Source organism: Elephas maximus, chromosome 11 (assembly GCF_024166365.1).
Source record: "Elephas maximus indicus isolate mEleMax1 chromosome 11, mEleMax1 primary haplotype, whole genome shotgun sequence".
Lineage (NCBI taxonomy): Eukaryota > Metazoa > Chordata > Mammalia > Proboscidea > Elephantidae > Elephas > Elephas maximus.
In genome coordinates this window covers 84,222,723-84,250,684 of record NC_064829.1, presented here as the reverse complement: position 1 = coordinate 84,250,684, position 27,962 = coordinate 84,222,723, and the positions used below count along the sequence as shown (strand labels likewise).

The 27,962-nt window shown below is 44.6% G+C and overlaps 1 protein-coding gene across 2 annotated transcripts in view; it reads left to right on the top strand.

The window, feature by feature from the left end:
- The window catches only part of MBP (myelin basic protein), a 134,484-nt gene that overhangs the window by 33,537 nt on the left and 72,985 nt on the right, over positions 1-27,962 (top strand). For both annotated transcript variants that reach the window (XM_049901898.1, XM_049901897.1), the window contains exon 3: positions 13,100-13,187. In XM_049901898.1, coding sequence (XP_049757855.1) covers positions 13,100-13,187 — 88 coding nt within the window. The remainder of the gene's footprint in view (positions 1-13,099; positions 13,188-27,962) is intronic.

Here is a 27,962-nt window from a genome sequence, read left to right as displayed (position 1 = left end):
ATGGGCCAGGATGGGAAGGAGCTAATGGAGACCTCCCTGGACCCTGACACGCCAGGCCCGGCCTTCCTGGCACAATATGGAGTCTGAAGTTCCCAGCATCCATAAGCCATGATCTCTGGGAACCCACATCAACAGCTGCCAACCCAGACTCCCAGCGCTGTTGTTATGAGGTCTTCTGGGAGTCCTGGGGGTCCCTGCGCGTACTGTGTGTTCTCTGCACCCCATTCCTCACTGGCCCACACTGGGGCTCACTTGTGCTGCCCCAGACTTGGATCAGTGGAAGGTTCTGGAAGAGGCCTGGTCTCGGGGACTGTCTCCGCCCCCAATTCTTCCTGCCCTCCAATCCCCACCCCCACAAGGGAGTGGGATGTCCAGTGCCCTCCAATGGTGTCTTAATGTCTTCGTTCTTAAGCTTCATTTTGAACAGTGATCTCAGTTCACCTGGAAATCAACTAGAAAGGAGAGCGAACTTAAAATCTTACAGTTTCTTTTTCTCATGTGAGACCAGAGGAGCAATTGCTAGGCAGAAGCATAACAGCCAGGAAACTTGAAAAATAAGGATAACCTGTACCATATTTCTACGCAAATAATGCATGCATTACAGATGTGTTTTTTGGATTTTGTTTTTTGCCAACCATGCACCCCCTTGCACATTATTTTCCTAGGCATGCTATGTGCGCTATATGTATGGGCGTGTTATGTGCATGGGCATGATATTTGCGAAAATTTGGTAGTCTTTCTTGGGGTACTTGACATGTTATTGTTGTGGAAACCCTGGTGGCATAGTGGTTAAGTGCTACGGCTGCTCACCAAAGGGTCGGCAGTTCAAATCCACCAGGCACTCCTTGGAAACTCTATGGGGCAGTTCTACTCTGTCCTATAGGATCACTATGAGTCGGAATCGACTCGACGGCACTGGGTTTGGTTTGGGTTTTTTGGTTATTGTTATTGTTGTGTGCCATGGAGTCGATTCCGACTCAGTGACCACACATGGCAGAGTAGAACTGCCCCATAGGGTTTGCTAAGCTGTAAAAAAAGTTTTTTTTAATCTTTATAGAGGAGCCCTGGTGGTGCGGTCGTTAAAATGCTCAGCTGCTAACTGAAAAGTCTGTGGTTCGAACCCACCAGCTGCTCCATGGGAGAAAGATGTGGCAGTCTGCTTCCATAAAGATTCACAGCCTTGGAAACCCTATGGGGCAGTTCTAATCTGTCCTTTAGGGTCACTATGAGTCAGAATTGACTCAATCACAATGGGTTTCCTGAATTTAATCTCTATGGGAGCAGATTGCCATGTCTTTTCTCCCACAGAGCCGCTGGCGGGTTTGAACCGCCAACATTTTAGTTAACAGCCAAGTGCTTAACCATCGCGCCACCAGGGCTCCTTAGACTTGGTATACTTCCACATTTTCCAAAATGGTTGAAATCAAGTTGTGAGCCATGAACGATCTTAAAAGCCTAACAAGTAATAATAATTTGAAAGATCTACTTTTCATCTGTGACTAGCCTGTGAAAAGTTCATTTCAATCCTTTTTCTGGTTCCAATATCTAGTCCAAAGTGCATGTAGCCATATTTCTAGACTATATGATCAGCTTAAGAAGAAAGACACCACACTGAAAGCAGCATCTGAGAGCTTGCAGAAGTTATATTCATCCTTAAATTTTACAGGTGGGAGTCGTGTATTAGTCTGTTTGCTGTTTCAAATTGAATTGTTTAGTTATTGAAGGTGTGCATCAGAGCAAAGCACACTCCAGAGATCACTGTCGGCACCGTGTCTCTACTAGGACAGCCACGCCCGGAAGAATCTCTCAGCGTGCTTTGAGTCATTAAAACCCTGCTGTTTCCTGATGAGACTCTCTAAATATTATTAAAATGACATTCTGAGGAGCGAGGACTTTAGTTTGCACATATACACAAAGGCACTGAAGCAGTTCAGCATTTCCATCAACACATAAAGAGAGTCCTTCCCTCCCATGGGAAAACACTTTCCTTTCAAATCACTGGCGCCCTAGATGGGAAATGTGGCTGCCGCATTTCCTTGGCCATTTCATTTGGAATCTTACATCCTGCAACAACCTGTCCCAAATGTGAAGTTTTGCTAGGTTATTTAAATTTTTTTCAGTAAGCTCTGTTCTTGCCATAACATCCTCAGGAATGAGAAATGATGTTTTAAGCTACCGAGAGCTGACTGCTAGTTTATGCTGTCCTTGTTCCTCTTCTAGGCCGTAGATCCTGTCTGCTATGCTCACAGATGTATCCTCAGGCCCCCATACATATTGTACACTCGGTGCTGAGGTGGAGCATTTGTTGATTGAATAAGTGAATGAATGGATAAAGCACTACTGTACAAAGTATCTGTAGAATGCTCTCCAGTTTGCCCCCCTCACCATGGCTGCCTGGTCGAAGGCCTGATGACTGACCTGCTGGGTGTGTGGTTATTGTTGTTGGGTACCACCAAGTAGACTCGGACTCATGGTGACCTCATGTGACAAAGTAGGGCTGCCCCATAGAGTTTCCCAGTAATCTTTACTGAAGCAGATCTCCAGTGCTTTCTCCTCTGGAGCTGCTGGGTAGGCTCAAACTACTAACCTTTTGGTTAGCAGCTGAGTGCTTAACCACTGCGCCACCAGGGGGGAAAACTAGCACACAGAGGGCGGATAGCTGCTCACCCTCACCCACTGGGAAATGGGAGATGGAGAGCTGAAACCCAGGCCCTTAGAACTCCAAATCCACTGTGGGTTTTCCCTGGGTCACACTTCCTCCTATGATTACCTGTTAAAACCGACCGTCATCAAAACCATCTCACAGAAGGGGAGGCAGAATCACTACGGAATACACATCTTCCCAGGCGCAGAGTTGCCTGGGTTCTGGGATGACACGGCCGGGGACCCTTTGAACGCTGAAGACAGTTCGCCTTCCAATTTGATCGCAGTGGCTTGGTGACTGTTAGACCCATAAACCTATCATGTCCCCGTTCTTAGGCAAGTCACATACCAAAAATGTTTTTGAGAACTCAGGCAGTTCTTAAGTTATTCACATAATATATGTTTAAAACCTCCAGGGCCTGAAAATTAAAAGGCATTACCTTAGAGACGCCTACCAGTCTAGTCTGATACTCAGAGAACATGGAAACATCTAGACAGGTGTAAGTAAACTCTCAGACCACAAGGCACAGGCAGACTTTTCCTTGTACGAGCTCGATTGCTAACCAAAAGGTGGGCAGTTTGAATCCACCAGCCACTCCTTGGAAACACTATGGGGCAGTTCTACTCTGTCTCACAAGGTCGCTGTGGGTCGGAAATGACAACGGGTCTGGTTTGGTTTTTGGTGTTATTGACAGTGTCAGAATTCATTCCCTCTCACTTGCTCTCTCTCCTTCCTTCCCTCCCTTCTTCTCTCCCTCTGCCTTTCCTTCCTTCCTCTCCCTCCTCCCCTCCATCTCTCTCTCTCTCTCTCTCACACACACACACCACCCTACAAAAACCCGCTTGACCTCAACTGCAGAACATCAGACTGCCCCTCAATAGGTAGATGACTGTAATAGCAGCGCGTATACTCAGAGCTTTCAGATAGCGATTACTAACTGTCCAGATACCCCGCAGCAGTGCTGTCCACTAGAACTCTCTGCAGCAATGGAGATTTCCAGATCTGGGCTATCCAACATGGCAGGCGCCAGACACACGTCGGGAATACCCATAAAGGACAGGCTGGTGTACTCTAAAGGAGCCCCTGACTGGTACGGATGGTTAAGCTCTTGGATGCTAACCAAAAGCTTGGAGGTTTGAGTCCACCCAGAGGCACCTCAGGAAAAAAAAAGCCCTAGCAATCTATTTCTGAAAAACCAGCCATTGAAAACCCTATTGTGCACAGTTCTACTTTAATACACATGGGGTCTCCATGAATTGGAGTCAACCTGACAGCAGCTGGTTTGGTTTTGGGTTGTGGTATGCTCTAAACTACAACAAATAAATTCTTGAAAATTCAAAACATATCTACATCTGACTTGAGAATAAGCCAAACGAGTATAACGTGAAACAATGATTCCTCTTTGGTTTTGTAAAGCTGTGTTTGTATTTAACCACCAAGAGCCATCCGTGTCAAGCGAACCCTGTTGCTCCCAAGGAGAAATGGCAATAGGATCCGCCAATGGAAATTTCATGCGGATACTGTGTTCGAGATGCAGAATTCCTACTGGCATTCTAGAATAGCCTCATTAAATGGCACGTTATAGCACGCTCCCAGGTGGTGTGAGTCAGGAGGGCTTTTGCCTTTGGATTAGACGCAGAGTGAGGGGCACACACTCCAGTTTGATGTGGAGGTTTCTTCTGACTTTTCAGGTATTTTGTTCCATCTGATCAACTGGGAACACGAATACCTTTGTATGTCTGGGATGGCACAAGTCTCTCAAACATAAATGTGATTATGAAAACATAAAGTATAATTAGCAAACAAAGCCAACCCCTCAACCACCCTTATTAAAAATAATGTCAGGATGATTACTGAAGGGTGTCTCAAGCCAAAGTAAAACCAGCCCTGCGAAGTGCAGGCAACAGTTGTTGTTGTTGTTATCAGTCGCTGTAGACTCAGCTCTGATTAATCGCAATCTTATGTGCAACAGAACGAAACGTTGCCTGGTCCTACGCCATCTTCATGATTGTTGGTATGCTTGAGTCCATTGTTGTGGTCACTGTGTATTTTGAGTGCTTTTCCACCTAGGAAGGAGCCCTGGTGGCACAGGGGTTAAGCACTCAGCTGCTAACCGAAAGGCTAGCGGTTCATACCCACCAGCTGCTCCTCGGGAGAAAGATGTGCCAGCCTGCTTCCATAAAGATTACAGCCGTGGAAACTGTGGAGCAGTTCCATACTGTCCTATAGGGTCGCTCTCAGTCGGCATCAAATCAATGGCAATGGGTTTGGTTTTGGGGTTTGTTCCCCACTTAGGGGTCTCATTTTCCAGCACTATGTCAGACAGTATTCTGTTGTAATCCATAGGGTTTTCACTGGCTAAATTTCAGAAGTAGATCAGGAATAGTGTTGCTGCCAGCGTGGTACAACTAATGCAACTTACGGTCAAGTTGGCTCCAACTCATGGCTACCTTACGTATAACGGAATAAGGCATTGTGTGGTCCTGTGCAATCTTCGTGATCATTGGTATGCTTGAGTCCATCGCTGCAGCCATTGTGTCGATCCATCTCATTGAGGGTTTCTCTCGTTTCCACTGGCCATCTATATTACAAGCATTAATTTATGAGCACATCACTGACTGCCATGGGGATGGTTGTGGTCCCCCCTCATTCCCAACATCTCTCCTCTCCCATGCTAGCTCCCCCATCATCTCTGAGTGGGCCACGCTCTGAGCCCCTTCCCAACCCACCCTGTCTTGGTAATATCCAGGGACATCCAGCTGAGGCCTTAGAATCCTGGGCCCCCTGCTTAGGTGAAAAGAACTAGGGATTCAGGACTCATAAAACCCCAAGGGAGATGCAGACGCACGAAAGACTCTCCTTTTCTATATTCTTTCACCCACATTATAGGTTATATGAGGCTGGGGAGTTGGGGCACAACTTAGTTTTTATCAGCAACTCAATTTGCAAACAGCTAACTTTAAACCGTCCCTGGGTGGTACAAACGTTTAATGCACTGGGTGGTACAAATGGTTAGAGGTTCCAGTCCACCCAGAGATGCCTCAGAAGAAAGACCTGGCAATCCATTTTCAAAAAATCCATCACTGAAAACCCTGTGGAGCAGAGCTCTACTCTAACACACATAGATCACCATGAGTAGAGGTCCACTTGATGGCAACTGACTTTTTAACTTTAAACAGACTTTTGGAACACAAAAGTGGTTAAACATAAGTGATATATTCACATTTGTTGTTAAATATCAATTAAATAAAAATAACATAGTTTGTGTAAAATTGGAGCCTTCGTGGCACAGTGGTTAAGAGCTCGGCTGCTAACCAAAAGATCAGCAGTTCAAATCCACCAGCCACTCCTTGGAAACCATGTGGGGCAGTTCTACTGTGCCCTGTAGGTTCGTGATGAATTGGAATCGACTCCACAGCAATGGGGTTTTGTGTGAAATTATAGGAAGAGTGAAATATGCACCCAAGGGTTACGTATCTTGGATATTCAGTAATCAACAAGCGTGTCTTCTTTGTGTCTTCACGGAGTGTGACTTTCAGGGGATGGGAGGTGGGTGCAGAAGGAGGCAGCTGGCTTCACCGGGTCAAGAGCCTATTCTCCTGTGAGTTGGACTCAGAAAGCCTGTCTTCCTTATTTCTAACTTTGCTCCATAATATCCCTACCCGCTTGTTCCCCGTGTCTGTAACACTGCATTATTTCATGAGAGCTGACAGCAGAGAAGGAAGGGGGGCCTGTTCTCAAAGACAGAACACAAAACAGCAGAAGCAGGGTTAAGTTTTTTTTTTTTTTTTAAGTGGGAATGTGTTTGAGCTTGCTCTGGAAGACTGTGTTATGGTGAAAAGTTTTCAGATTCGGTTTCGGCTTTGCGTGTGATTGATAACAGGAATGTTGAGCAGGCGTCACAGAGACTTACTTAGGAGCTATCAGCGACTCAGGCGGAAGTGCCAAGGTGATTAAGTACCTCTAGGGAGGGAGGGTGAGCTGGGTTTCGTGGGCGGGGAAAGTCTATTAAGTATCTTTCTGTGATGTTACATAGGACAGGCCTGGGGGTGCAGTTTCGATCGGAGGTTGTTTTTAGTCACTAAGCCATCTTTGTTGTACTTGCCACTTTTAAGGTTCATGTCCTCTAAGACTGTGTAATTTCAGACATGCCACTTGGTAATTGTGTTTTTGAAGAAGGGTTTATTTCGGACTCCGAAAGTGGGAAGGCGTGCCCTTTCACATGAAATCTCTGTGCTTGTCTTTACTGTGGCGAAATCCTCTTTATATTTAGAAAATGCTCTTAGACTGTTTTACTGGAAATCTAACCTAACATTTCAAGTTGTCAGAACGATATTTCCCTTTTTTTTCACTCATTACTTCAGTGATCTGATTTTAAGTTTAAACTTGCAAGCAAGAATTTTTATTTGCTGGAATACATTTGTGAAAAATTATCGTTCTGTGTTCGTAAATGTGTGTGTGTGTGTATTAGTGTGTGTGACTGTGTGTGAGAGTGTGTGTGCACACATGTGTATGTGTACAAGTGCATGCATGTGCAGGTATGTGTGGGTGTTTGTATGTGTATATTAGTGTCTAAGTGTGCGTGATTATGTGTGAGAGTGTGTCCATGTGGGTGTGTATGTGTATGTGTGTATATATTAGTGTGTATGTGTGTATGTATGTGTGTTAGCCTTATGTGAGTGTGTCACGTGTGCATATGTGTGCATATCCATGTGTATGAGTGCACATGTATGTGTATGTGTGACTGTGTATGTGCACATTGCTGTGTGTGAGAGTGTGCTTGTGTGCGTGCATGCGTGTGCATTAGTGTTTGTATGTGTAAGAATGTGTGCACACGTGTGTACATGTGTGAGTGCACTGTGTGCAGGTATGTGTGATTGTGTATGCGTGTGTGTGACTGTGTATGCACGTGAGTATGTGCACCCTGATGTGTGTGATGTTTTTGTTACCTGTCAGAATTACACACTCTGAAATCCCGGTCGACATCTGCACAAACGCCTTCTTGTGCTCAGCCCAGCTCTGAACTTGGAGGAGAGTACACGTGAACCCTCTAAGTGCAGTTAGGCACCTGCATGAATTTAATCACCAGATAAACAAAAGCCTAGATAAAATTCACGATTATGGTTCTAGGGCATGAATCCTAAATTATACTTTACTGCAAGTCATATGTAACCAAACACAAGTTTTAAGTAAATAAAGTAAGTTAGTAACGACACTAATTACACATGGCGATTTAAGATTGCTGCAATGTAGATTATTCATAGATATGTGCACTACTGCTATGTTGTTGTTGTGTGCCATTGAGTCCATTCTGACTCACAGCGACCCCATGTGACAGAGCAGAGCTGCCCCTTAGGGTTCCCTAGGCTGAAATCTTGATGGGAGCAGATCGCCAGGTCTTTTGTCCCACAGAGCCACTGGATGGGTTTGAGCAGCCAACCCTTCAGTGACCAGCTGAGCACGTAACCTCTGCACCACCAGGACTCCTTCATTCCTACTTTACTGTCTCGTAACCTTGTTAAGTCACTTAACAAATACCAGTGTCTTAAAGTTTAAATTTAAAATGTTACTTTAAATATTGTTTTCAAATGTGTTGGTAGGAATTTCTTCCTTCTAGAAATCAGTTTTGCTTTCTTTAACAATCCAGTGACATTTGAGACATTCGTGATGTTGTTCAACCTCCACCTCTGTCTATTTCCAAGAAGTTTCCATCACCCCGAAGGAAAGCAGCACCCATTCGGCACCCATTCAGCAGTGGCCCGCACCCTCCCCTCCCCCAGCCCCAGGCAGCCACCAGTCTGCTTTCTGTCTCCATGGATTTGCCTATGCTCACTTGCATTTTTCTTGGAGAACTTAGTTGTCACCCCTTAGAATGGGTTGACTACTCCATGGAGAGGGTTTCAGAAGATTTTGTATTGTGCATCTTCCTGTAACCACATCTGAACCTGCCCTTACTACCAACTATGAAACGGGAGAGGGTCTGTACCCTGAAACACCAGATTTCCCCTGATGGAGTGAAGGATTGGTCTTGATTGGTCTTGATGATTGCCATCTATCAGCACTTGTGCTGATGAGAGTCTGAAACCCGACCCATTTCTTAATCAAGTTCCTGTGACCCCTTTCCATGTCGAATGGGAGAGAAACAAGCACCAGCCTGACTTGTGACTCCAGCTTTGAGAGCAGGTTGAAGCAGGCTTGCTGTTAGTGACTCACCTGCCTGATCACAGGGTCAGGGATGGTCGCACTTGGCTTTGGAGAAAGGTACCGGTGGAGATCAGCGACATCACATATTCCCACATGGGCTTGTTCCTTTAGGGCAGAGGAACCAGAACGCAGCTGCAGTTAGAGTTCCATGTAAAATGTGTCTCTCTTTCTCTTTTGGTTCTTAATCCTATTGCATTGACACTCACGCTGACACTCCATTTTACTTAAGATGACTTTATTTCCACCGTTTCCAAAGACCTGCCTATAGAAAACAGTCAGGTGATGACTAGTAGCAAAATAAATACTAATGACCACTGGCCTTGACCGTGTCTCGGCTGAGGGTCAGGTCCTGCTAGAAGCTTGACACATATGATCCCATTAAATGTTCAGAGTAATCCTAGGAGATAGGTAGTATTCTCATGCCTGTTTCACAGTAGAAGAAGAAACTAGAGAAGTTAAGAAACGTGACAGGGCCATGCAGTTGCTCAGTGACAGAGCTGGGTATATGTTCACAAAATTGTTTATGTTCTATCAGCACGCTTGCCTTTTGAGCAAAGATCTATCCTTAACTATTTGCCATTATTAACCTTCCAGCATGTGGGCATTACAGGAAGCAATTAAACGAAGAAAACGTGCAAGCGTGTTGTTGTTAGTTGCCATCCCGTCGATTCCGACTCGTGGCAGCCCTATGTGTGCAGAGTAGAACTGCTCCATGGGGTTTTCCAGGCTGTGACCTCTCAGAAGCAGATCTCCAGGCCTGCCTTCCAAGGTGCCTCTGGGTGGGTTTGAACCTCCAGCCTTTTGGCTAATAGTCAAGCACTTAGCCATTTGCGCCACCCCACCGGGGCTCCTAGGGTAGTATCTTTAGGGAAATTAGGCAGGACAGTTTCTGTAATATAAAACCAAGGAAAAAGTGATTTGCTTTCAAATTAAGATTGGAGTTTCCCCTTGCTGAATGAATGCTCTTACATGAATTGGCTCTAAGTGCATTTTAATCAAACTTGAAATTCACTGGACTCCCAAACTCTTTAAGTAAAAGAGCTGCTTGAACAGAGTCTTCCTCTCACCCTCTCCTCTTCCTTGCTCACTCCCTCTCAGCCTTCCTTCCCAGCCCATCCTTCCCACTCTGATCAGCAGCTGATACTGCAGGGGCTTCCAGGAATAAGTGGTAGGATATTTGTGTTCCTGAAATAGAAGTCTGCATGTCCAGTTACATAACGGGCCTTGATAAACAGCTTTATTATGACCCTAGTGGATATTTATTTACTTCTAAGAGTCAGGGTTTAAAGAAAATCCTAGCACAGTGCTTTGCATTCATTATGTAAAGAACGCTGGAATCTTAATTATACTACAGAACAATCTTGCGAGGAGTATGGCTTTAAGATAAACTATTAAAAGGTCTATTTCCTAATTGAAGATAATGTTTCCCTTAGGAAAGCGGCTGCACAGGGCAAATCCCCTGTAGTCCCTTTTAGTAATGCTGTGATGTTTCATTTTTAACCACTGGCACACTGATCCTCGACTTCCTTTTTTCCTTTGTTTTAATAGCTTTATTTATATGCAACTCACATACCATACAATCCACCCATTTAAGACGTGCAATTCAGTAGTTTTTAGCATGTTCACAGAACTAGGCAACCATCACCACAGTCAATTTTAGAACATTTTCGTCACCTCAAAAAGAAATTCCATATGCTTTAATTCTAACCCTCTATCTCCCCATCCCTCTCAGCCCAAAGCAATCCCTACAGGCAGTCCCCGGGTTAAGAACAAGATCCATTCCTAAGTTAGTCTTTAAGTCGAATTTGTAGGTAAGTCGGAACAGGTACATAGTGATCTTACATAGCGTCAGTCAAATGTTTGTCTTAGTATACACAGGTGGTCCCAGGGTTATGGAGTTATGAACGTCCAGTTTATGGAAAACTCGTACTTAAGAATGGACTGCCTTAATAGGCTTTATGGCAGCCTGTTCTTAAGTATGAGTTGTCCGTAAGTCAGCCATTGGTAACCTGGGGACTGCATTCAATCTACTTTCTTTGTGTATGGATTTCCCTGTTCTGGACATTTTTTATGAATGAAATCATACAATGTGTGGTCTTTTGTGACTGGCTTCCCTCACTGAGCACAAAGTTTCCAAGGTTCAGCCATGTTGCACTGTGTATCAGTACACGGACATGGATATAGGCATGGGGAGTGGAGCGCCACCATCGCCAGCCAGTGCAGCCATGCACGTCCCTAAAGTTCAGGATCCTAGGAACGACTGCTGGTTTAGGACATGCTCTTCTCAGCTAAATAGCTGTAGGCCCTTTAACCTTTTTCTGTAAGACACTTTGTCGCCTCTCTATTCACTCTGAAATCATCCGCTTCTGTTTTCTAACTCTTAAGCCTTCTCGCTGGGGAATATCTGTGCCCACACTGAGGGTCCAGATTGGAGAGATCCGGCCCCACTCCTGCACCCCACCTGTTTTCATGTCTCCCCCTTCAGCTGTTGACTCACCCCTGGGCTTCCTGTACAGGTGCTGAGCAGGGAAGGCCCTGGGCATACCAGGTCTCCTTGTGGCTGAGGGTGAAGCATGTGCCACTCCTACACAGTGCTGCTCCTACGAGTCATAGCCAGGGCCAGAGCACAGGTGCCACTGTTCCTGGCACCACAGGTATGTGCTATTAGGGCATTCTTAATGGATAGGGCCACTTCCAATCCCAGGGATCAGGCCCAGGCTATCCAGGGTCATCCAGGGCCATCCAGAGCTACTCAATATAATCCAAGGGCTATCCAAGGTCATTTGGGGCACCCAAGGTCATTCAAGGCCACCCAGGGCCATCCAAGTTCACCCAGGGCTATCCAAAGCCATGTAAGTTCATCCAGGGCCATCCAGGTGATAGAATTCCACCACACTAGGTGAGAGGAGCAAAGAGGTCACCAGCTATGTATGTGAGGCATAATCAACCTATCTTCTCTTTGACAAATCTTGCTTTCAAATCCTGTAGTCGCCATTAAACCTTCTGCTCGACTCATGGGGATATCTGCTGGTGACTTGAGTAGAAGGGATTCCAGCAAAAGGTGTAATGAGGTTGTTCATTTGTTGTGCCACTGCTTCTGTGTTCTTGCTCAGAATTAGAGCTGAAACCTACAGAAAAGCTACATTAAGTTCCTCCTGATTAAGCCAGCTGTACCAAGAGAATGCTTGAGATCTCAGGCAGGGAAAACAAGCCTGAATTCAGAATCCTCTTTGAACCCCAAGACTCTATTTCAAACCTTGAAAACATAAATGAGAAAATGTGACTATCTGCTAAAAAACGTATGAAGAGAAAAATGCATTGCACTTATTTTTTATATATTTTTTTCTTTTTATTGTGCTTTAGGTGAAAGTTTACAGCTTAAGTTGGCTTCTCGTACAAAAACGTATGCACACATTGTCATGTGACCCTAGTTGCTAACCCTATAATGTGACCGCACATTCCTCCTTTCCACCCCTGATTTCCAGTGTCCATTCAAGCAGCTCCTATCCCTTTCTGCCTTCTCATCTCACCTCCAGACAGGAGCTGCCCATTTAGTCTTGAGTATCTACTTAAATGAAGAAGCACAGTCTTCATGAGTATCATTTTATGTCTTATAGTCCAGTCTATTCTTTGTCTGAAGAGTTGGCTTCAGGAATGGTTTTCATTCTGTGTTAACAGGAAGACCAGTGGCCATGTCTTCTGGAGTTCTTCTAGCCTCAGACCATTAAGTCTGGCCTTTTTACTAGAATTTGAGTTCTGCACCCCACTTTTTTCCTGCTCCATCAGGGACTCTCTGTTGTGTTACCTGTTAGGACAGTCATTGGTGGTAGCTGGGGACCATCTAGTTTTCTGGTCTCAGGCTGATGGAGTCTCTAGTTTACATGGCCCCTTTTGTCTCTTGGGCTAATATTTTCCTTGTGTCTTTGGTGTTCTTCATTCTCCTTTGCTCCAGGTGAATTGGGGCCAATTGATACATCTTAGATGGCTACTCACTAGCTTTTAAGACCCCAGACACCACTCAGCAAAGTGGGAATCAGAACATTTTCTTAATAAACTTTGTTATGCCAGTTGACCTAGAAGTCCCCTGAAGCCATGGTCCCCAGTTCCCCAATCCTGCTACACTGTCTCTCGAAATGTTTGGTTATGTTCAGGAAACTTCTTAGCTTTTTGTTTAGTCCAGTGGACATAGCACTTATTTTGATGACAAAACATTATATCTTAAGAAAGGATTTTTTGTCCCCCGCTCCTCAGGATGGTGATGCCAATAGAGGAGAATCAGAAAAAAAGAAGAACCTTCGAGAACTTCCCCAGGAGACCTCAGAAGACAATGATGTATTTGGTATGTAACATAAGAATTAGAACGTATGATCTCAGGTGATAGTTGTGTGGAAATACATTCTCATTTTGGGAGGGTTTTTAATTTTTTAATTATAGGAGTAATCTATGAGTCTCTTCCAATCACTAAAAATGCACTGAATAGAAAACTTGGAAGGTCAGTACCCCTTCACTGCCCTCACCAAATCCCATTCTCCCCCTCCATGGCCACTGTGGTTACCACAGCATCTGAACCCCTTATTTCTTGCATGCCTTCCTGTGCACATAGACACCAGAGATCTTCCAGGTTTTTCCTTCCTCTGTGGTATTTCTTGAATCATCTGTTTGTGTGTGAGCGTTAGAAAACCTAACAGCGACGATAAAAAAAGAACTAAGAAGAAGTGAAATTATCCCAGAACCTAGATACTGTGGTGTTTATTTTATCAACAAAGAGGATCCAGGAGGTGTCTGGAAATAACTCTTTTCTATACAATTTCATTTTTTTATAGTGCCTTCCTGAAGATAAATTGCCTTTACATGTTGTTACTCATCTTTGTTTTGGCTTCCCCTCTCCATGAGTGAATGAACATGTTCATACTTGATCTGTACGTTAACAGGACTTGCCCGTGGTCACACGGCTAAACAGAGACTTAGAGCCAGTCTGTCCTGACATGGATCCTCTTTTCTTTCCTCCACACATCCCTAAGGTGAAGAGAACAGTATTAAACATTCTTGAATCCTGACGAAGCATCAGAGGAAACCACCCCCACCTCCACTATTTGCCTTCAAGCTGACTCGGACTCATGGCGCCTCCCTCCCCCCCACCATGCGTGTTAGAGTAGAACCGTGCTCCCTAGGGTTTCCAGTGGCTGATTTTTTGGAAGCAGATTGCCAGGCCTTTCTTCTGAGGTGCCTCATGGTGGCTCAAATCACCAACCTTTTTGCTAGTACCTGAGTGCATTACCCATTTCCACCATCCAGGGCTTCCATCAAAGGGAAAGGGAGCAATTTTCTAACTACTAACTAGGGTCAGTCCACCTTGTTGGTTGTAGGCACTCAAGTAAAGGGCCATCCTCGTCACATCTCTGTCCCTGACCTCTCTGCTGGTTTATAGTGAGGTCTTCCTTTATACTTCACTTGCTAGGAAAGATAACCTACCCAATTGTTCTGTTCCTGATTAACCTGCTTCTTCTGAAAAATCCCTTTCTCTTCTATAATCCCATCCATCTTGAGTAAACACACAACTGTGGAAGTATCTTAAGTGCCATGGAAATCAATGTAACTCCAAGGCCCAGAGACTGGAAGGGATGAGGATTTGTTTCATGGAAACCAGGCAGGCGAGTCTGCAGGAAATCCCATCACATCTCCTGCTTTCTGCTCGCTTCATATTGATTTTCACAGAACTCTTCTTGGGGGCTTGCCTGGGCATATGCACCACCTTGGGTGGTGGGGTGCTCAGTCCTCAGTGACAAAGAGTAGAAGCAGCAGCATGAGAGCCCTTCATAACTTGGAGGGTGGCCCCCTTCTGTGCATCCGAATGGAAGGTCTGAGTGCTGGAGCTTTTAAGAGTAAATCCATTCATAAAACTCTAAAATTAAAGTGTTTCTACACTACCACTTTACTGCTGTTTCCAGTGACATATATATAAAAGACATAATAGGAAAGGGCATAATATAGACGTCCAATTTTAGGTTTTACATATGAATAAAAGTAAGTTTTAGAATTATTCCAGCCAAGCCTACTTATTTTTTAAAGCAAACATCATCTTTATCCTTATTCCCGTAGTTAACTGCTTTTAGGATTACTCCTAACAATGTCAGCTGTTCTGTTACAATCAATTATAAAAAAAAATAAACAGCTGTTCTTGATATTCACAGTAGGGACCCCCAAACTTTGAGTTAGCAGACACGAGTCAGCCTTGTTCAACCTCAGCTGGGAGGGTTTTGTTGCTCTGCACATGAGAACACACACAACCTGGCAATCTCTTTTTACAGCCAGGAAAATCCTATGGTGCAATTCCACTCTGTCACACGTGGTCACTATGAGTTGGCATTGACTCAACAGCACCTAACAACAACATACGTATATATATATATATATATATATATATATAACATATATGGAAACCCTGGTGGTATAGTGGTTAAGTGGCTGCTAATCAAGAGGTCAGCAGTTCCCATCTGCCAGGCACTCCTTAGAAGCTCTACCAGGCAGTTCTACTCTGTCCTGTAGGGTCGCTATGAATCGGAATCAACTCAACGGCAGTGGGTCTGGTTTTGGGTTTTTTTTTTTTTATAACATATACACCATGTAATGTAAAAAAGATATTCTACATTAAACCCTTTCCTTAAATTTGGAAGGTGGTGTAATTCCTGAAGCATTTTCAAAGGCAGTCCTCCTTAACCTTTTCAAACAGATGTTCAATATGGAGAATTCTCATCTAGGGTTGAATGTGAAATGAATGGAAATGCAAGATATTTCAAGCATTTCACACTTCAGTGTGTCTTTTGTGGGAAAGAACAAGACCCCAGGCAATCTCATGCCTGTTGAGTTCACTGTGACAACTCTTGCTGGGTCCACGGAACAGCTGCCCATATCTGCGGGGTGAGCGTGCCTCTCTCCATGCCAGGCATTCCAGTGCAGAGGGATTGGGAAAGGCTTCCTGGTGTAGTCATCTCCACAGCATTTATGGCTGGTGTCCAGTCAGGCTGAGTCAGAACCAAAGGGGAAGTGCGAGGAGCTTGCCGTCTGAAGACATCCACACTTCATTTGACAACGGGCAGGGTGGATTCTGAAAATGCATTAGCCATGAAGATGGCACAGGACCAGGCAGCATTTCGTTCTGTTACACGTAAGGTTGCCATGAGTCAGGGCCAATAACAACAGCAACAGGGCGGATGGCATTGCTAAGTGTACAGCAATCACGGGGCAAAGCAAACTTGTGCTCCCTGCCAGTCAGGCTGCTTTGAAACCCGTAATTTCCCATTCTTAACTTCTTGGAATTGAGATACATTCCAGTCTTAGAGTGCAGCGCATGTGGATGGAAAAAGCGACTAAAATCAGGCTGGAGAATATATACATGAGACTTCTAAAATTATGATGTATTTGTATAAACATTTCTCCAAATGTGATCAGCAGCTCCCTCCCACTTTAAAGAGAGATCTCTTCTTAACTGGGTAGTAAATACTCTAAGTACGACAGGAAACCAGGCTTCTCTGTATTCTGTGGTCACTGACCACCACGACTCAGTCATTGGCAAACGCCTCACCATCGTCAAGCTCCTGGTCGCCATTTTGTTCACGTGTCAGAAGAATTGGGGTAGGGAGAATGTAGGGAATGTGGAAAAAAAGTTTTACCTAACAAGTTTCTCTAGGACACACATACTAGAGGTTTCTGTGAATGTCAGGAAAAAATAATAATAATACTGTACTTTAGCTGGTAAACGAGTCTCTGACTGAGAGACATTGTAGTCGGGGCTGTGACTCTGTTACTGGCATGAGAAGTTGCTAGCTCCCCACATACTGAATGTTTAAAACCACAAATTGCATAACTAAAATCAGGCAAGCTTCCTTCCTAATCTTGGTGAAGTCCAAAGCAAATAGTTTATTGAACCATGCACGTGAAAGTTCTATTTACTTTTTCATTTCATAGGGAAAATGGCACAAGAGGGTTGTTGTAGATCTGAGCAAATAACTCATTAGGATGTACTCTTTATTTCTTCCAGTTCATTAGGATGTACTTTTTATTTCTTCCAGTTACTGTTTGTTTGTTTTTCTTGAGTTTTGCGATTATACTGTAGGATGGCTTTGCATAGGCACACAAGGAAGAAGAAAGCATTGTAAGGTACAGTGGTATAGAGAACAACGTGTTGCCCACGCTTGCAGAAACCAGGTAACTTTAGGTAGACCAGTTCTGAGGATTCTTTGAATGACACACTCACAGGCATCGCACATGCTGCCCTTGTAATTTGAAAGACAGGCAGGAAGGCAGGCAGAACTTCTTCCACCCCTGGCCTCTCTCTATTGCCCATGAATCATGGGATTAAAAGTGCAGGCTGTTTAGTTGAAGGGTGTGGAAACTGTCTCCCTGAATTACAGATCAAGGGAGAGAAACCTCCAGAAGAGGGCGCCCTGATCTTTGTGGAATTCCTGTGGTTCCTCCCAGGATGTGGTAGGCGTTTTCAGAAATCGGAGTTGGACAGATGAGGCCCATTAGGATAAATATATGCTAGATACATTCAACAGGGTGTCACAGGGCAGAGATGTCTTCATCATGAAAACATCACCTTCTTGTTTCAGGTGGCAGCACTTTACATGGCTAAGTCATGCACCTGCTGTATGTAAGGGCAAAATCCTGTTACAAACCATTAGGAAAACATTCACTAGTTCATTGGTCATACACTGGGGATAGAATTATCTATGTGTAATGTTTAGGAAAAAAGTATTCATCATAGAAACATTTAAGAGTGTTTGTGTTTAATACATGCTGTATTAGTGTCCTAGCGCTGCTGTAACAAAACACCACAAAGTAGATAGCTTACAAGTACAGAAACATATTGTCTTGCAGTTCTGGAAGCTGGAAGTCCAAATTCAGGGGCATCAGCAATGCCATGCTACTTCCGGAGGCTCTAGGGGAAGATCCTTCCTTGCCTCTCCCAGCTTCTATAGACCGGGGCATTCATTGGCTTGTAAGTGCATGTTCAAGCAGCTACCTTCCCTCTTTGTGTCTCTGTGTATCTTCTTCTTTTCTATGAGGACACCATGTAGACGGGCTTAGGACCCACCCTTTCCAGTATGACCTCATGTTAACCTAACTGATAAGATCACCTATATCCAAACAAGGTCACGGTCACAGGTGGGGGTTAGGACTTCCGCATATCTTTTCAGGTGACATTATTCAATCCAAAACACACACACACATATATTTATTTTGCTTTATTCCACAAAGTTTAGGTTAGCTTACTCTAAGGACATATACAGGGAAAAAATAAAAAGAAAAGTGCAAAGTCTAGGTCACACAAAGTAAGGCCATAAAGGTATCAACCACAGAACAGTTGCTACAGTTGAACTTCTCACTAATTTAGCCAGCTTCCCACCTGCCTAAATGGAAAGTTAGGCCCAGCTGTTTAAAATTTCTCATTTTTCTAATGGGCATACCAGCCCAAAAGCCAAGACAAGAATGCAGAAAGAGACAGGAAAACTGGAAAAATGGATACAGGGAACCTGAAGTGGAGAAGCGGAGGGTGTTGACACATTGAGAGGTTGGCAGCCAACTTCACAAAACAATTTGTGTATTAATGGTTTAATGAGAAACTAATTTGCTCTGTAAACTTTCACCTATGTCACGATTAAAAAAAAAGTAAAATGTCTCATTTTTCACAGGAGGCAGAAAGTATATTTCCATCACCTTTTAGCTTGCATCTTGGCTTTCTCAATGTAAGTAGGAGTAACCGGACACCTACCTGTGAGTAACAAGCATGTTACTGCAGTAAGCACGCAGGATTCCCAGGTTACACTCAGTGCTCAAACGGAGAAAAGATTGAAGTTGTCAAGGGTCTCATTTTACTTGGATCCACAATCAACACCGATGGAAGCAGCAGTCAAGAAATCAAAAGATGGATTACACTGGGCAAATCTGCAAAGGACCTCTTTAAGGTCTTGAAAGGCAAAGGTGTCACCTTGAAGACTAAGGTGCGGCTGACCCTAAGCCATGGTATTTTCAATCACATCATATGCATGTGAAAGCTAGACAGTAAGAAAGACCGAAGAAGAATTGATGCCTTTGAATTGTGGTGTTGGCGTAGAATATTGAATATACGTTGGACTACCAAAAGAATGAACAAATCTGTCTCGGTAGAAGAAGTACAACCAGAATGCTCCTTAGAAGCAAGGACAGTGAGGCTGCATCTCACATACTTTGGACATGTTGTCAGGAGGGATCAGTCCCTGGAGAAGGATGTCATGCTTGGTAAAGTACAGGGTCAGCAGAAAAGAGGAAGACTCTCAATGGGATGGATTGACACAGTGTTCTGTGGTACACAGGGTTGCTATGAGTCGGAACCGACTTGACAGCACCTAACAACAACACTCAGTGCTCTGTACCACTCGCTGTTACTCTCAGAAGGGAGTGTGCAAACATTCCCCAACAGGAGCAACACTTTGTCTAACAAATTCTAAGAATTGTTTTCTGTTTTAAATCTTTATCACAGGTAACAAGCCCTAGGGTAATCAAGGACTTGAGGTATTTTTATGGCAAATGTGATTAGTTGTAATGAGCTTCCACAAAAGCCAGAGATACAAAATGCATCTTCAGCCATAGAAGGCCAGGATCTATAGACCCAGGTGCACAGCCTTCCAATGATCTGATCTGGCCCAAGGAGAGAGTTGACAGGACTTGAGGTCACTTCCCTTGACCGCGACTTGGACGGTGTCTGATAGCATGGAGCACCAGGCCCTGGGCTCTGAGAAGGACCCCATGACTGACACTCAGTGACGCTGGTCGATATGGCACCTTACGACTCAGTTCCCAGGAGAAGAACGTGGACGTCAGGGAGAGATAGCCTGACTGTTGACTCAGCAGTCAGCTCACTGTGTAACTGGGGATGCAACATCATCTCTGCTCGTCTGTTTCCCTCTCTGTAAAACAGTACGTCCTCACGATCTTCCAGTGTGTTACAAGGACACAGTGAAATAACATGATGCTTTCTCCACAGTACGCATCCATGTTTGTACTACTTTAATCCATATCTATAAAATGAGTAATACATGCTCCTGCTTATTTAGTGGAGTCCCTGAGTGTTGCAAACCGTTAATGGCTCGGCTGCTAACCAAAAGGTTGGCTGTTTGAGTCCACCCAGAGGTGTCTCAGAAAAAAAGCCTGGTAACCTACTTCCAAAAGGTCACCATTGAAAACCCTATGGTGCACAGTTTTTCTTTGACACACGTCAGCCTCAGGGGCTGCAATGAATGAGGAGCATGCGGAAACAAACATGCAAAACCAAGCTCCCGGCTTTGAGCGCAGCACTCTAAGTCAGCCTGCCACCTCCTGCCAGCTCACGCCCTAGTGGTCAGGGTGGCGGGTCCATTCCATGTCCTCTTGTCACGCTGGGAACCTCAGCTCTGTAGCACGTCCTGCTCCGCCCTGCTGGGGGCAGACCCGAGTTCCTGCCCCAGCTCAGACCCGCTTGTGGTGTCCAGTGTACATGTGAGGTGGAGGACAGAGACAGCGCACGGTTGCTTTACAGGAGCACAGGGGAGGAGGGTCTCCACTGACACCAAGCACCGTTGTGCACCCTTGTGAATTAAAAATGGCTTCTAATTAACTTAATGCTTTATTATCAGCATTGAAGCAGTGCTGCTCACTTTTCTCTTCCTTTTCAGTTGTACCACATTTCAGCAGTGTGGCTGGCCAAAGCTCATTCAATGGGTCTTGAGTTCTGACCACCATTGTTTAGGTGGGAACACATATCTGTGGTTCTAGACACACACCTTTCAAATGAACTGTTAGGATGGAAGCCGTTAGGAAATTATTGACAAACTGTTCACACACAAGGATTGTAGGTTATCATTTTTCACCCATGTCATCAAGTTTTATATTCCCAATCCTCCTTTGTGGCACATGGGACTAGGGTTTTGCAGAAGAACAAGCAAACCCCAAGGCACCGAGTGATGATTCTCAGGGCACAGGGCTGGGACGGGGCAGACTGGGCCTCGGGCCTGTAGGCTTTTAACACCAGCGAGTGTGACACGCGCCCCTACAATGGAGCCTTCTGATATTTTAACTGAGTCTGCCCCCTACTCTTCCTTTTTGAAAGTAAGTAAAGCCATGCTTTGCTGAAAAGCAGAATTGGTTCTTTAGGGACTTTTGCAGGGACAGTAATCTCTTGAGTATAAATTGTTTGCAAGTGTGAAGCTACTGTTCTTTGAGAAAGATTTCTGTCAGTTTCCGTCTGTCTTGAGAGTGAATTAGAAAAAAAAAACTCAGCTTAAAGTGATGTGTGACTTTATTATTTTTTGAGCAGAAGGAAAAGAGAAGTGAAGGACTCTCAGTTGCCCCACACACTGCCCTGTGTGGCTGACCCCTTGTAAGACAGGCAGCAGCCCCCAGAGCCCCAGCCCCCTGAACTCCCTGAGAGCCCGAGCCCCCCTGAACCTCTGAGCTCTCCAAGCCCCAGCCTTCCTGAACCTCTGAGCTCCCCGTGGCTACATCCCCTCTTGTTCCCACAGACGTTTTCACAGGTGAGGCCAGGGTAACTGGACACCAAATGCAGGGCCTTGGGGAAGACATCCCGGGAGGCAGCCGAGGACCAAGCAGGCAGAAAGAGGGCTTTCCAAAGGTGGGTCAGTGGTCGCTGCCCACAGGTGAGGCCGGGGTAACTGGACATCAAATGCCCCAGAAGGCAGCTGAAGACCATGCAGGCAGAAAGGCCTTTCCAGAAGGGGTGGGTCAGCAGGCACGGCCCACAGGGAGCCTCTAGTTAAAGGGAGCCTTGAGGCTGTGGCCAGCACAGGATCCGTCCAGCAGGCAGCATACACAGAGCTTGAGGGGCTAGTTGTTGGCCCTTGGGGCCTGCTGGGTTACAGAATCAGAGCTCACCCTGATATATGATAGTCACAGAAGCTAAAGTGGGTTCCCTGTGCACCTCACCCCTAGTAGGCCCTGCCCTTCAAAATAAAATGTACTGCTAAGGGTTATTCGAGGTCATCAGAGCCACAATAGGACAACTGAGATTTGGAGAACAAAGAGAGAATACAGATCTTACAGTGGCACAAATAGCAGATGTGATGGGCTTTGGCCAGTGGCCAGAGTCCCCGCCGACACCAGGGGCTCAGAAGACGCCTTGCTAGTGGGGCTCCCTCCCGCTGGCACCCCTTCATCCTACCCCCTGTGGCGCTCTTTACACATCAGGCTTACTGGGTCTTGGACACCCCATTTGAAAGCACCTGTATTTGGCTTTCATCTGTCAAAGCTGGTGTTCCTGGATTCCACCTCATGTCTAGTCTAGATTGCTCTTGTGATCTTTGTCCTTGAATGTGGACGCTCTAGTATGTGGCTGTGGAACTGCTTCCACCCCATCAACGACCTCAACCACCACAAACTAGCGCAGATTGAAGCAAGGTGCCATCGCAGAGGAAACCCTGGTGGCTTAGTGGTTAAGTGCTACGGCTGCTAACCAAAGGGTCGGCAGTTCAAATCTGCCAGGTGCTCCTTGGAAATTCTATGGGGCAGTTCTACTGTGTCCTATAGGGTCGCTATGAGTCGGAATCGACTGGACGGCACTGAGTTTGGTTTTGGGTTTTGGCCTTCGCAGAGGGCAGAGTCCAAGTAGAGCAGCACTTTCTGATACGTTTGTCCAGCTAAGCCTTCCTCCTCCAATCACATTTCAAGAGTTAACCTTTGTTAAGATGCGTTTTCCCACTAATTTTAGGGAGGGAGGGGGGAGTCCCCATGTGCCTTCCCTCATCCTCACTTCTACCAAGAAAGCTGTGCTATCAGTGGTTTTTTTGGTTTTTAATTGAAGAAACTAAGTGTTAAGGAAAAAGAAGATAAACATCTTGTTATCCTGTGGTTTTAGCAGCCCTGGAGGTCAGTGCAGTCTCACCCCCATACCCGTATTCATTATAGATCAAATCAAAAACGACTGCTCCGCACCATCGCTCTGCCTTCCATTTTAATTCTGACTTGGGCTTTTTGGTTTTTTGTATTTTTTTTTCTCTCCTTGGAAGGGGTTAAATTTTATGGATCAGGAAAGTTGCGAGTGATAAGAATTTCTAACCTATCTGTCCTGTACGTGAAGGAGCCCGCGGGGCTGGATGAACGCACAGAGAACCTGTTAAAAATCCATTGCCGTTGAGTCGATTCCAACTTATAGTGACCCTATAGGGCAGAGTAGAACTGCCCCATAGAGTTTCCAAGGAGCGCCTGGTGGATTCGAACTGCCGACCCTTTGGTTAGCAGCCGTGGTTCTTAACCACTACGCCACCAGGGTTTTCAAAGTAGGTTTTTATTCAGCCAAAGCTCTGTGGCTGGTGTGCACCCACTCCATTACCGCTGAGTCACCAGCCTGGATCCAGCTTCCCTCCCAAGCACCACATCTGAGATCTGTTCTTACACAGGGCCCCCAATTAGCTATTATTGCTGCAAGGGTAAGTGCCTGGCAAATTTTAAAACAGACAGTGGGACATGGCACAGTCTTTAGCAGATTTCATTTTATCATTAGAGAGGTAATGGGCAATTTTGAGATGTACCTGCCATTCACCAGCTAGTGAATCTGAAGCAAATGGATGTGATTTAGACATATTAAAATTGGAATGCTTCATTAGATGGACTTTTTGCATCCCGGCCATTTGTATTTTGAAACTAAACCGGTTGCAGTCAAGTTGATTCCAACGCATAGCAAGCCAACAGGACAAAATAGAACTGCCCCATAGGGTTTCCAAGGCTGTAATCTCTAAGGAAGCAAAATGCCACATCTTTCTCCATGGAAGGGCGGGTGGATTTGAACTGCTGACCTTTTGTTTAGCAGCCGAGCTCTAAACCACTGTGCCACCAGGACTCCTTATTTCTGGGCTACAGTACAGTAATTTTCCAAATGAGGTAAGATTTACAGGAGAAGGCCCTCCTCTCCCTTTTTTCCTTCTGACAGCAAGGAGCCTATCTGGATAGTTGAATTATAAATGTTATTTTGTTTCATTTGAAAGTTGTCCTCTGGCTGAAACTTTTTATTTAAACTGCTTTTTATTCCATTTGCTTTCCCCTGGGATCTTCAAAGAGAACCAAAGAGACTGTGGGCAAATATTATCACCAGTGGTCCCCCTGAAGTAGAAGTTGATGCCGCGATAATTTGCCTTTGGTGTGGGGGGAAGAAGGAGGGGAGGCTTCCCTTGAGATAATTAAGATAATGATCTTAATATTAGTGTAACAATTACTTCTAAAATGCTTTGTTGTTCTCTTGGGAAATTTTATTAATGAAAATTTTATCCATCTTTCTGAAAGTATCATAACTCTGGCCACGGTGAAATGGAATTTCATGTATACTCATGCACATATGCTCTGACATACTCTCAAACATATACTTAACCACCTACGCACACTCTCACATGCTCACACATATACTTTCTCACATAGTTGCACACTCTTGCTCACATGCACTCACCCTCATACACACATTCTCACACTCATACATACATTTACATATTTTTCCTCACAGTCGTACACAGACAATTCACACACCCATATAAACATTTTCCCTTACACATAATCACACTCATCCATACACATATATACACATTTTCCCTCACACACACTCGTACACACTCACTCTTGCACACACACACATACACATTTTCCCTCCCTCACAAACTTGTGCACACACACGCTCACACTCACACACATACACACATTTTCCCTCCCTCACACACATACACACTCATGCTCTCCCACACACAGGAAGAAAGGAAGGACTCACCAGCGTCACCACCACTCCCACTGTCTGACGCCCTCTCGTCCCCGTGAACTAAAGATTTGGAGATTTGGGGACTGTGGGGGGCACTACGTGCCTACACGGACACAGACTCGTGCAGGTCATGGTGCCCTCAGGTCCTCATTTCAAGCAAGGGTAGTAATTCACGGCTGTGACAGGCACTGTGCCCATGTTTGCTTTATTTGGTAGAACTCTCCATGGTGGTTTTCCCGCAGGCAAGTGCTTGCCTCCAGCTAAGGATTAAAGGCCTTTAATATTTTCAGTAAGATTAGAAGGATAGATGCTATCTTTCAAGGTTTTTCTTGGTAGAGCCTAATGTTTTTTGGATTTTTCCTGTAAAAATCATTAGAAAACACACTGACACAGCATGACCTTGGGGAATCCCTGAAGTGTTTCCCTCACGAACACCAGGTTCTGTTCTGGTTTTCCTGCTACACAGGGGTCCACCTAATTGTTTCAGGGGGTGCTGTGAAATCCTCACAGTCATATTTATTGGCTTTAATTAAAATTAAGTTAAAGAAATAAGCACCAGAGAGCAGATAGGGATGGGGGAGACAGGCCAGAGGAGGAATGTTAACAAAAAGAGATATAGTCAATTCTTGTTATTCGAAATAGTTATGTTCATAAAGTTGCCATAAACACAGAAATAGCAAATACTGAACCATTGCTCCCAGGGGAAATACAGGGTTAGGTTTCTATGAGCCTCTAGTCACATTTTCATCAACTGATTAGTACATAACCTTGTTTAATGTGTTTCTACTTAAAGACCCTGCATTGACTATGTATTACTGATTCATCAACATTGAACTCAAGGCCAACAGTACTATGACTCATGCTGGACGAAGCTTATCTAACACACACGTTTTCTCTGTGAGGCACATCACAGCCTTCCGGTGCTTAGGAACACCAGACAACACTTCAGCACTACGCTTGGGAACTATTTAAACAGCGAAATTACCAACAAAACACAAAAATGGAAAAAGCTTGGCATCATAGACCACGGAAAGGATACTTGTTTGTAGTACAGAGCAGAAATAAGAAGAACGTCGCTTTGTTCAACCTCAGCTGGGACCATGTGCCTTGGACAACTCAAATTTTCTGCTGCTCTGCACATGTCGGTGAATAACCATGAAAGTGCTATCAGTATTGATTGTGGGTTACAAAGATAGTTTAGCAAGTAGGCAAGTTCACAAATACAGAATCCACAAATAATGAGCACTGACCGTAGTTGCAAAATCAAGTAAGCTGTTGCAGTGTTCCAGAAAGGCTGGGAATCGGTGTCCAATTCCATGGGCCCATGGGAACCAAACATTGTGGTTGTTGTTATTGAGTCATTTTCCACTCACAGAGATCCCATGTGACAAAGTAGAACTGCCCTGTAGGGCGTTTTTAGACTGTAATCTTTACGGGTGTTTTGGGTAATCTTTATGGGAGCAGATCACCGGGTCTTTCTCCCATAGAGCCATGTGTGGGTTCGAACTGCCAACCTTTCATTTCGCAATGGAGAACTTAACTGTTGTACCACCAGGGCTCCTTCATCAAGCATTACGGAACCAGATTGAGTTCTGGTTGTAGTCACAGTGAGCATCGCTATGGTAACCCCAGCAGCACACAAAAGGACAGTGTGTAAAATGATGTGTGAGCAGTCTTGCAGGCCCACGTCCTTCCAGGTCCGATACCTGTCCTTCTAAGGTTTGGACAATGGCATGGTTAGCTGCGCTTTGAGACACTCATACCTATTTGAATATTTTACAGAACTTGCATAATTTCTTTGCAAATTAAGACTTTCTAATGGTTGAAATACATGTCTGTCAGTTTGTCATACTGTGGGGGCTTGCATGTTGCTGTGATGCTGGAAGCTATGCCACTGGTATTCAGATACCAGCAGGGCTACCCATGGAGGACAGGTTTCAGCAGAGCTTCCAGACTAAGACAGACTAAGAAGAAGGACCCAGCAGTCTACTTCGAAAAAGCATTAGCCAGTGAAAACCTTATGAATAGCAGGGGAACATTGTCTGATACAGTGCTGGAAGATGAGCCCCCCAGGTTGGAAGGCAATCAAAAGATGACTGGGAAAGAGCTGCCTCCTCAAAGTAGAGTCGACCTTAATGACGTGGATGGAGTAAAGGTTTCCGGACTTTTATTTGCTGATGTGGCTCAACTCAAAATGAGAAGAAACAGCTGCAAACATCCATTAATAATTGGAACCCGAAATGCACAAAGTATGAATGTAGGAAAATTGGAAATTGTGAAAAATGAAATGGAATGCATAAACATCGTTATCCTAGGCACTAGTGAGCTCAAATGGACTGGTACTGGCCATTTTGAATCAGACAATCATATAGTCTACATTGCTGGGAATGACAACTCAAAGAGGAATGGTTTTGCATTCATCGTCAAAAAGAATGTTTCAAGATCTATCCTGAAGTACAACACTGTCAGTGATAGGATAATATCCATACGCCTACAAGGAAGAACAGTTAATACAACTATTATTCAAATTTACGCACCAACCACAAGAGCCGAAGATGAAGAAATAGAAGATTTTTATCAGCTGCTACAGTCTGAAATTGATTGAACATGCAATCAAGATGCATTGATAATTACTGGCAATTGGAATGCAAAAGTTAGAAACAAAGAAGAAGGATCAGTAGTTGGAAAATATGGCCTTGGTGATAGAAACAATTGCCAGAGTTCGAATGATAGAATTTTGCAAAACCAATGACTTCTTCATTGCAAATACTTTCTTTCACCAACATAAATGGCGACTATACACATGGACCTCACCAGATGAAACACACAGAAATCAAATTGACTACATCTGTGGAAAGAGATGATGGAAAAGCTCAAATATCATCAGTCAGAACAAGGCCAGGGACCAACTGTGGAAGAGACCATCAATTGCTCATATGCAAGTTCAAGCTGAAACTGAAGAAAATCAGAGCAAGTCCATGAGAGCCAAAATATGACCTTGAATATATCCCACCTGAATTTAGAGACCATCTCAAGAATAGATTTGACGCATTGAACACTAGCGACGGAAGACCAGACGAGTTGTGGAATGACATCAAGGACATCACACATGAAGAAAGCAAGAGGTCATTCAAAAGACAGGAAAGAAAGAAAAGACCAAGATGGATGTCGGAGGAGACTCTGAAGCTTGCTCTTGAGCATCGAGCAGCTAAAGCAAAAGGAAGAATTGATGAAGTAAAAGAACTGAACAGAAGATTTCAAAGGGCCTCTCGAGAAGACAAAGCAAAGTATTATAATGACACGTGCAAAGAGCTGGAGATGGAAAACCAAAAGGGAAGAACACAC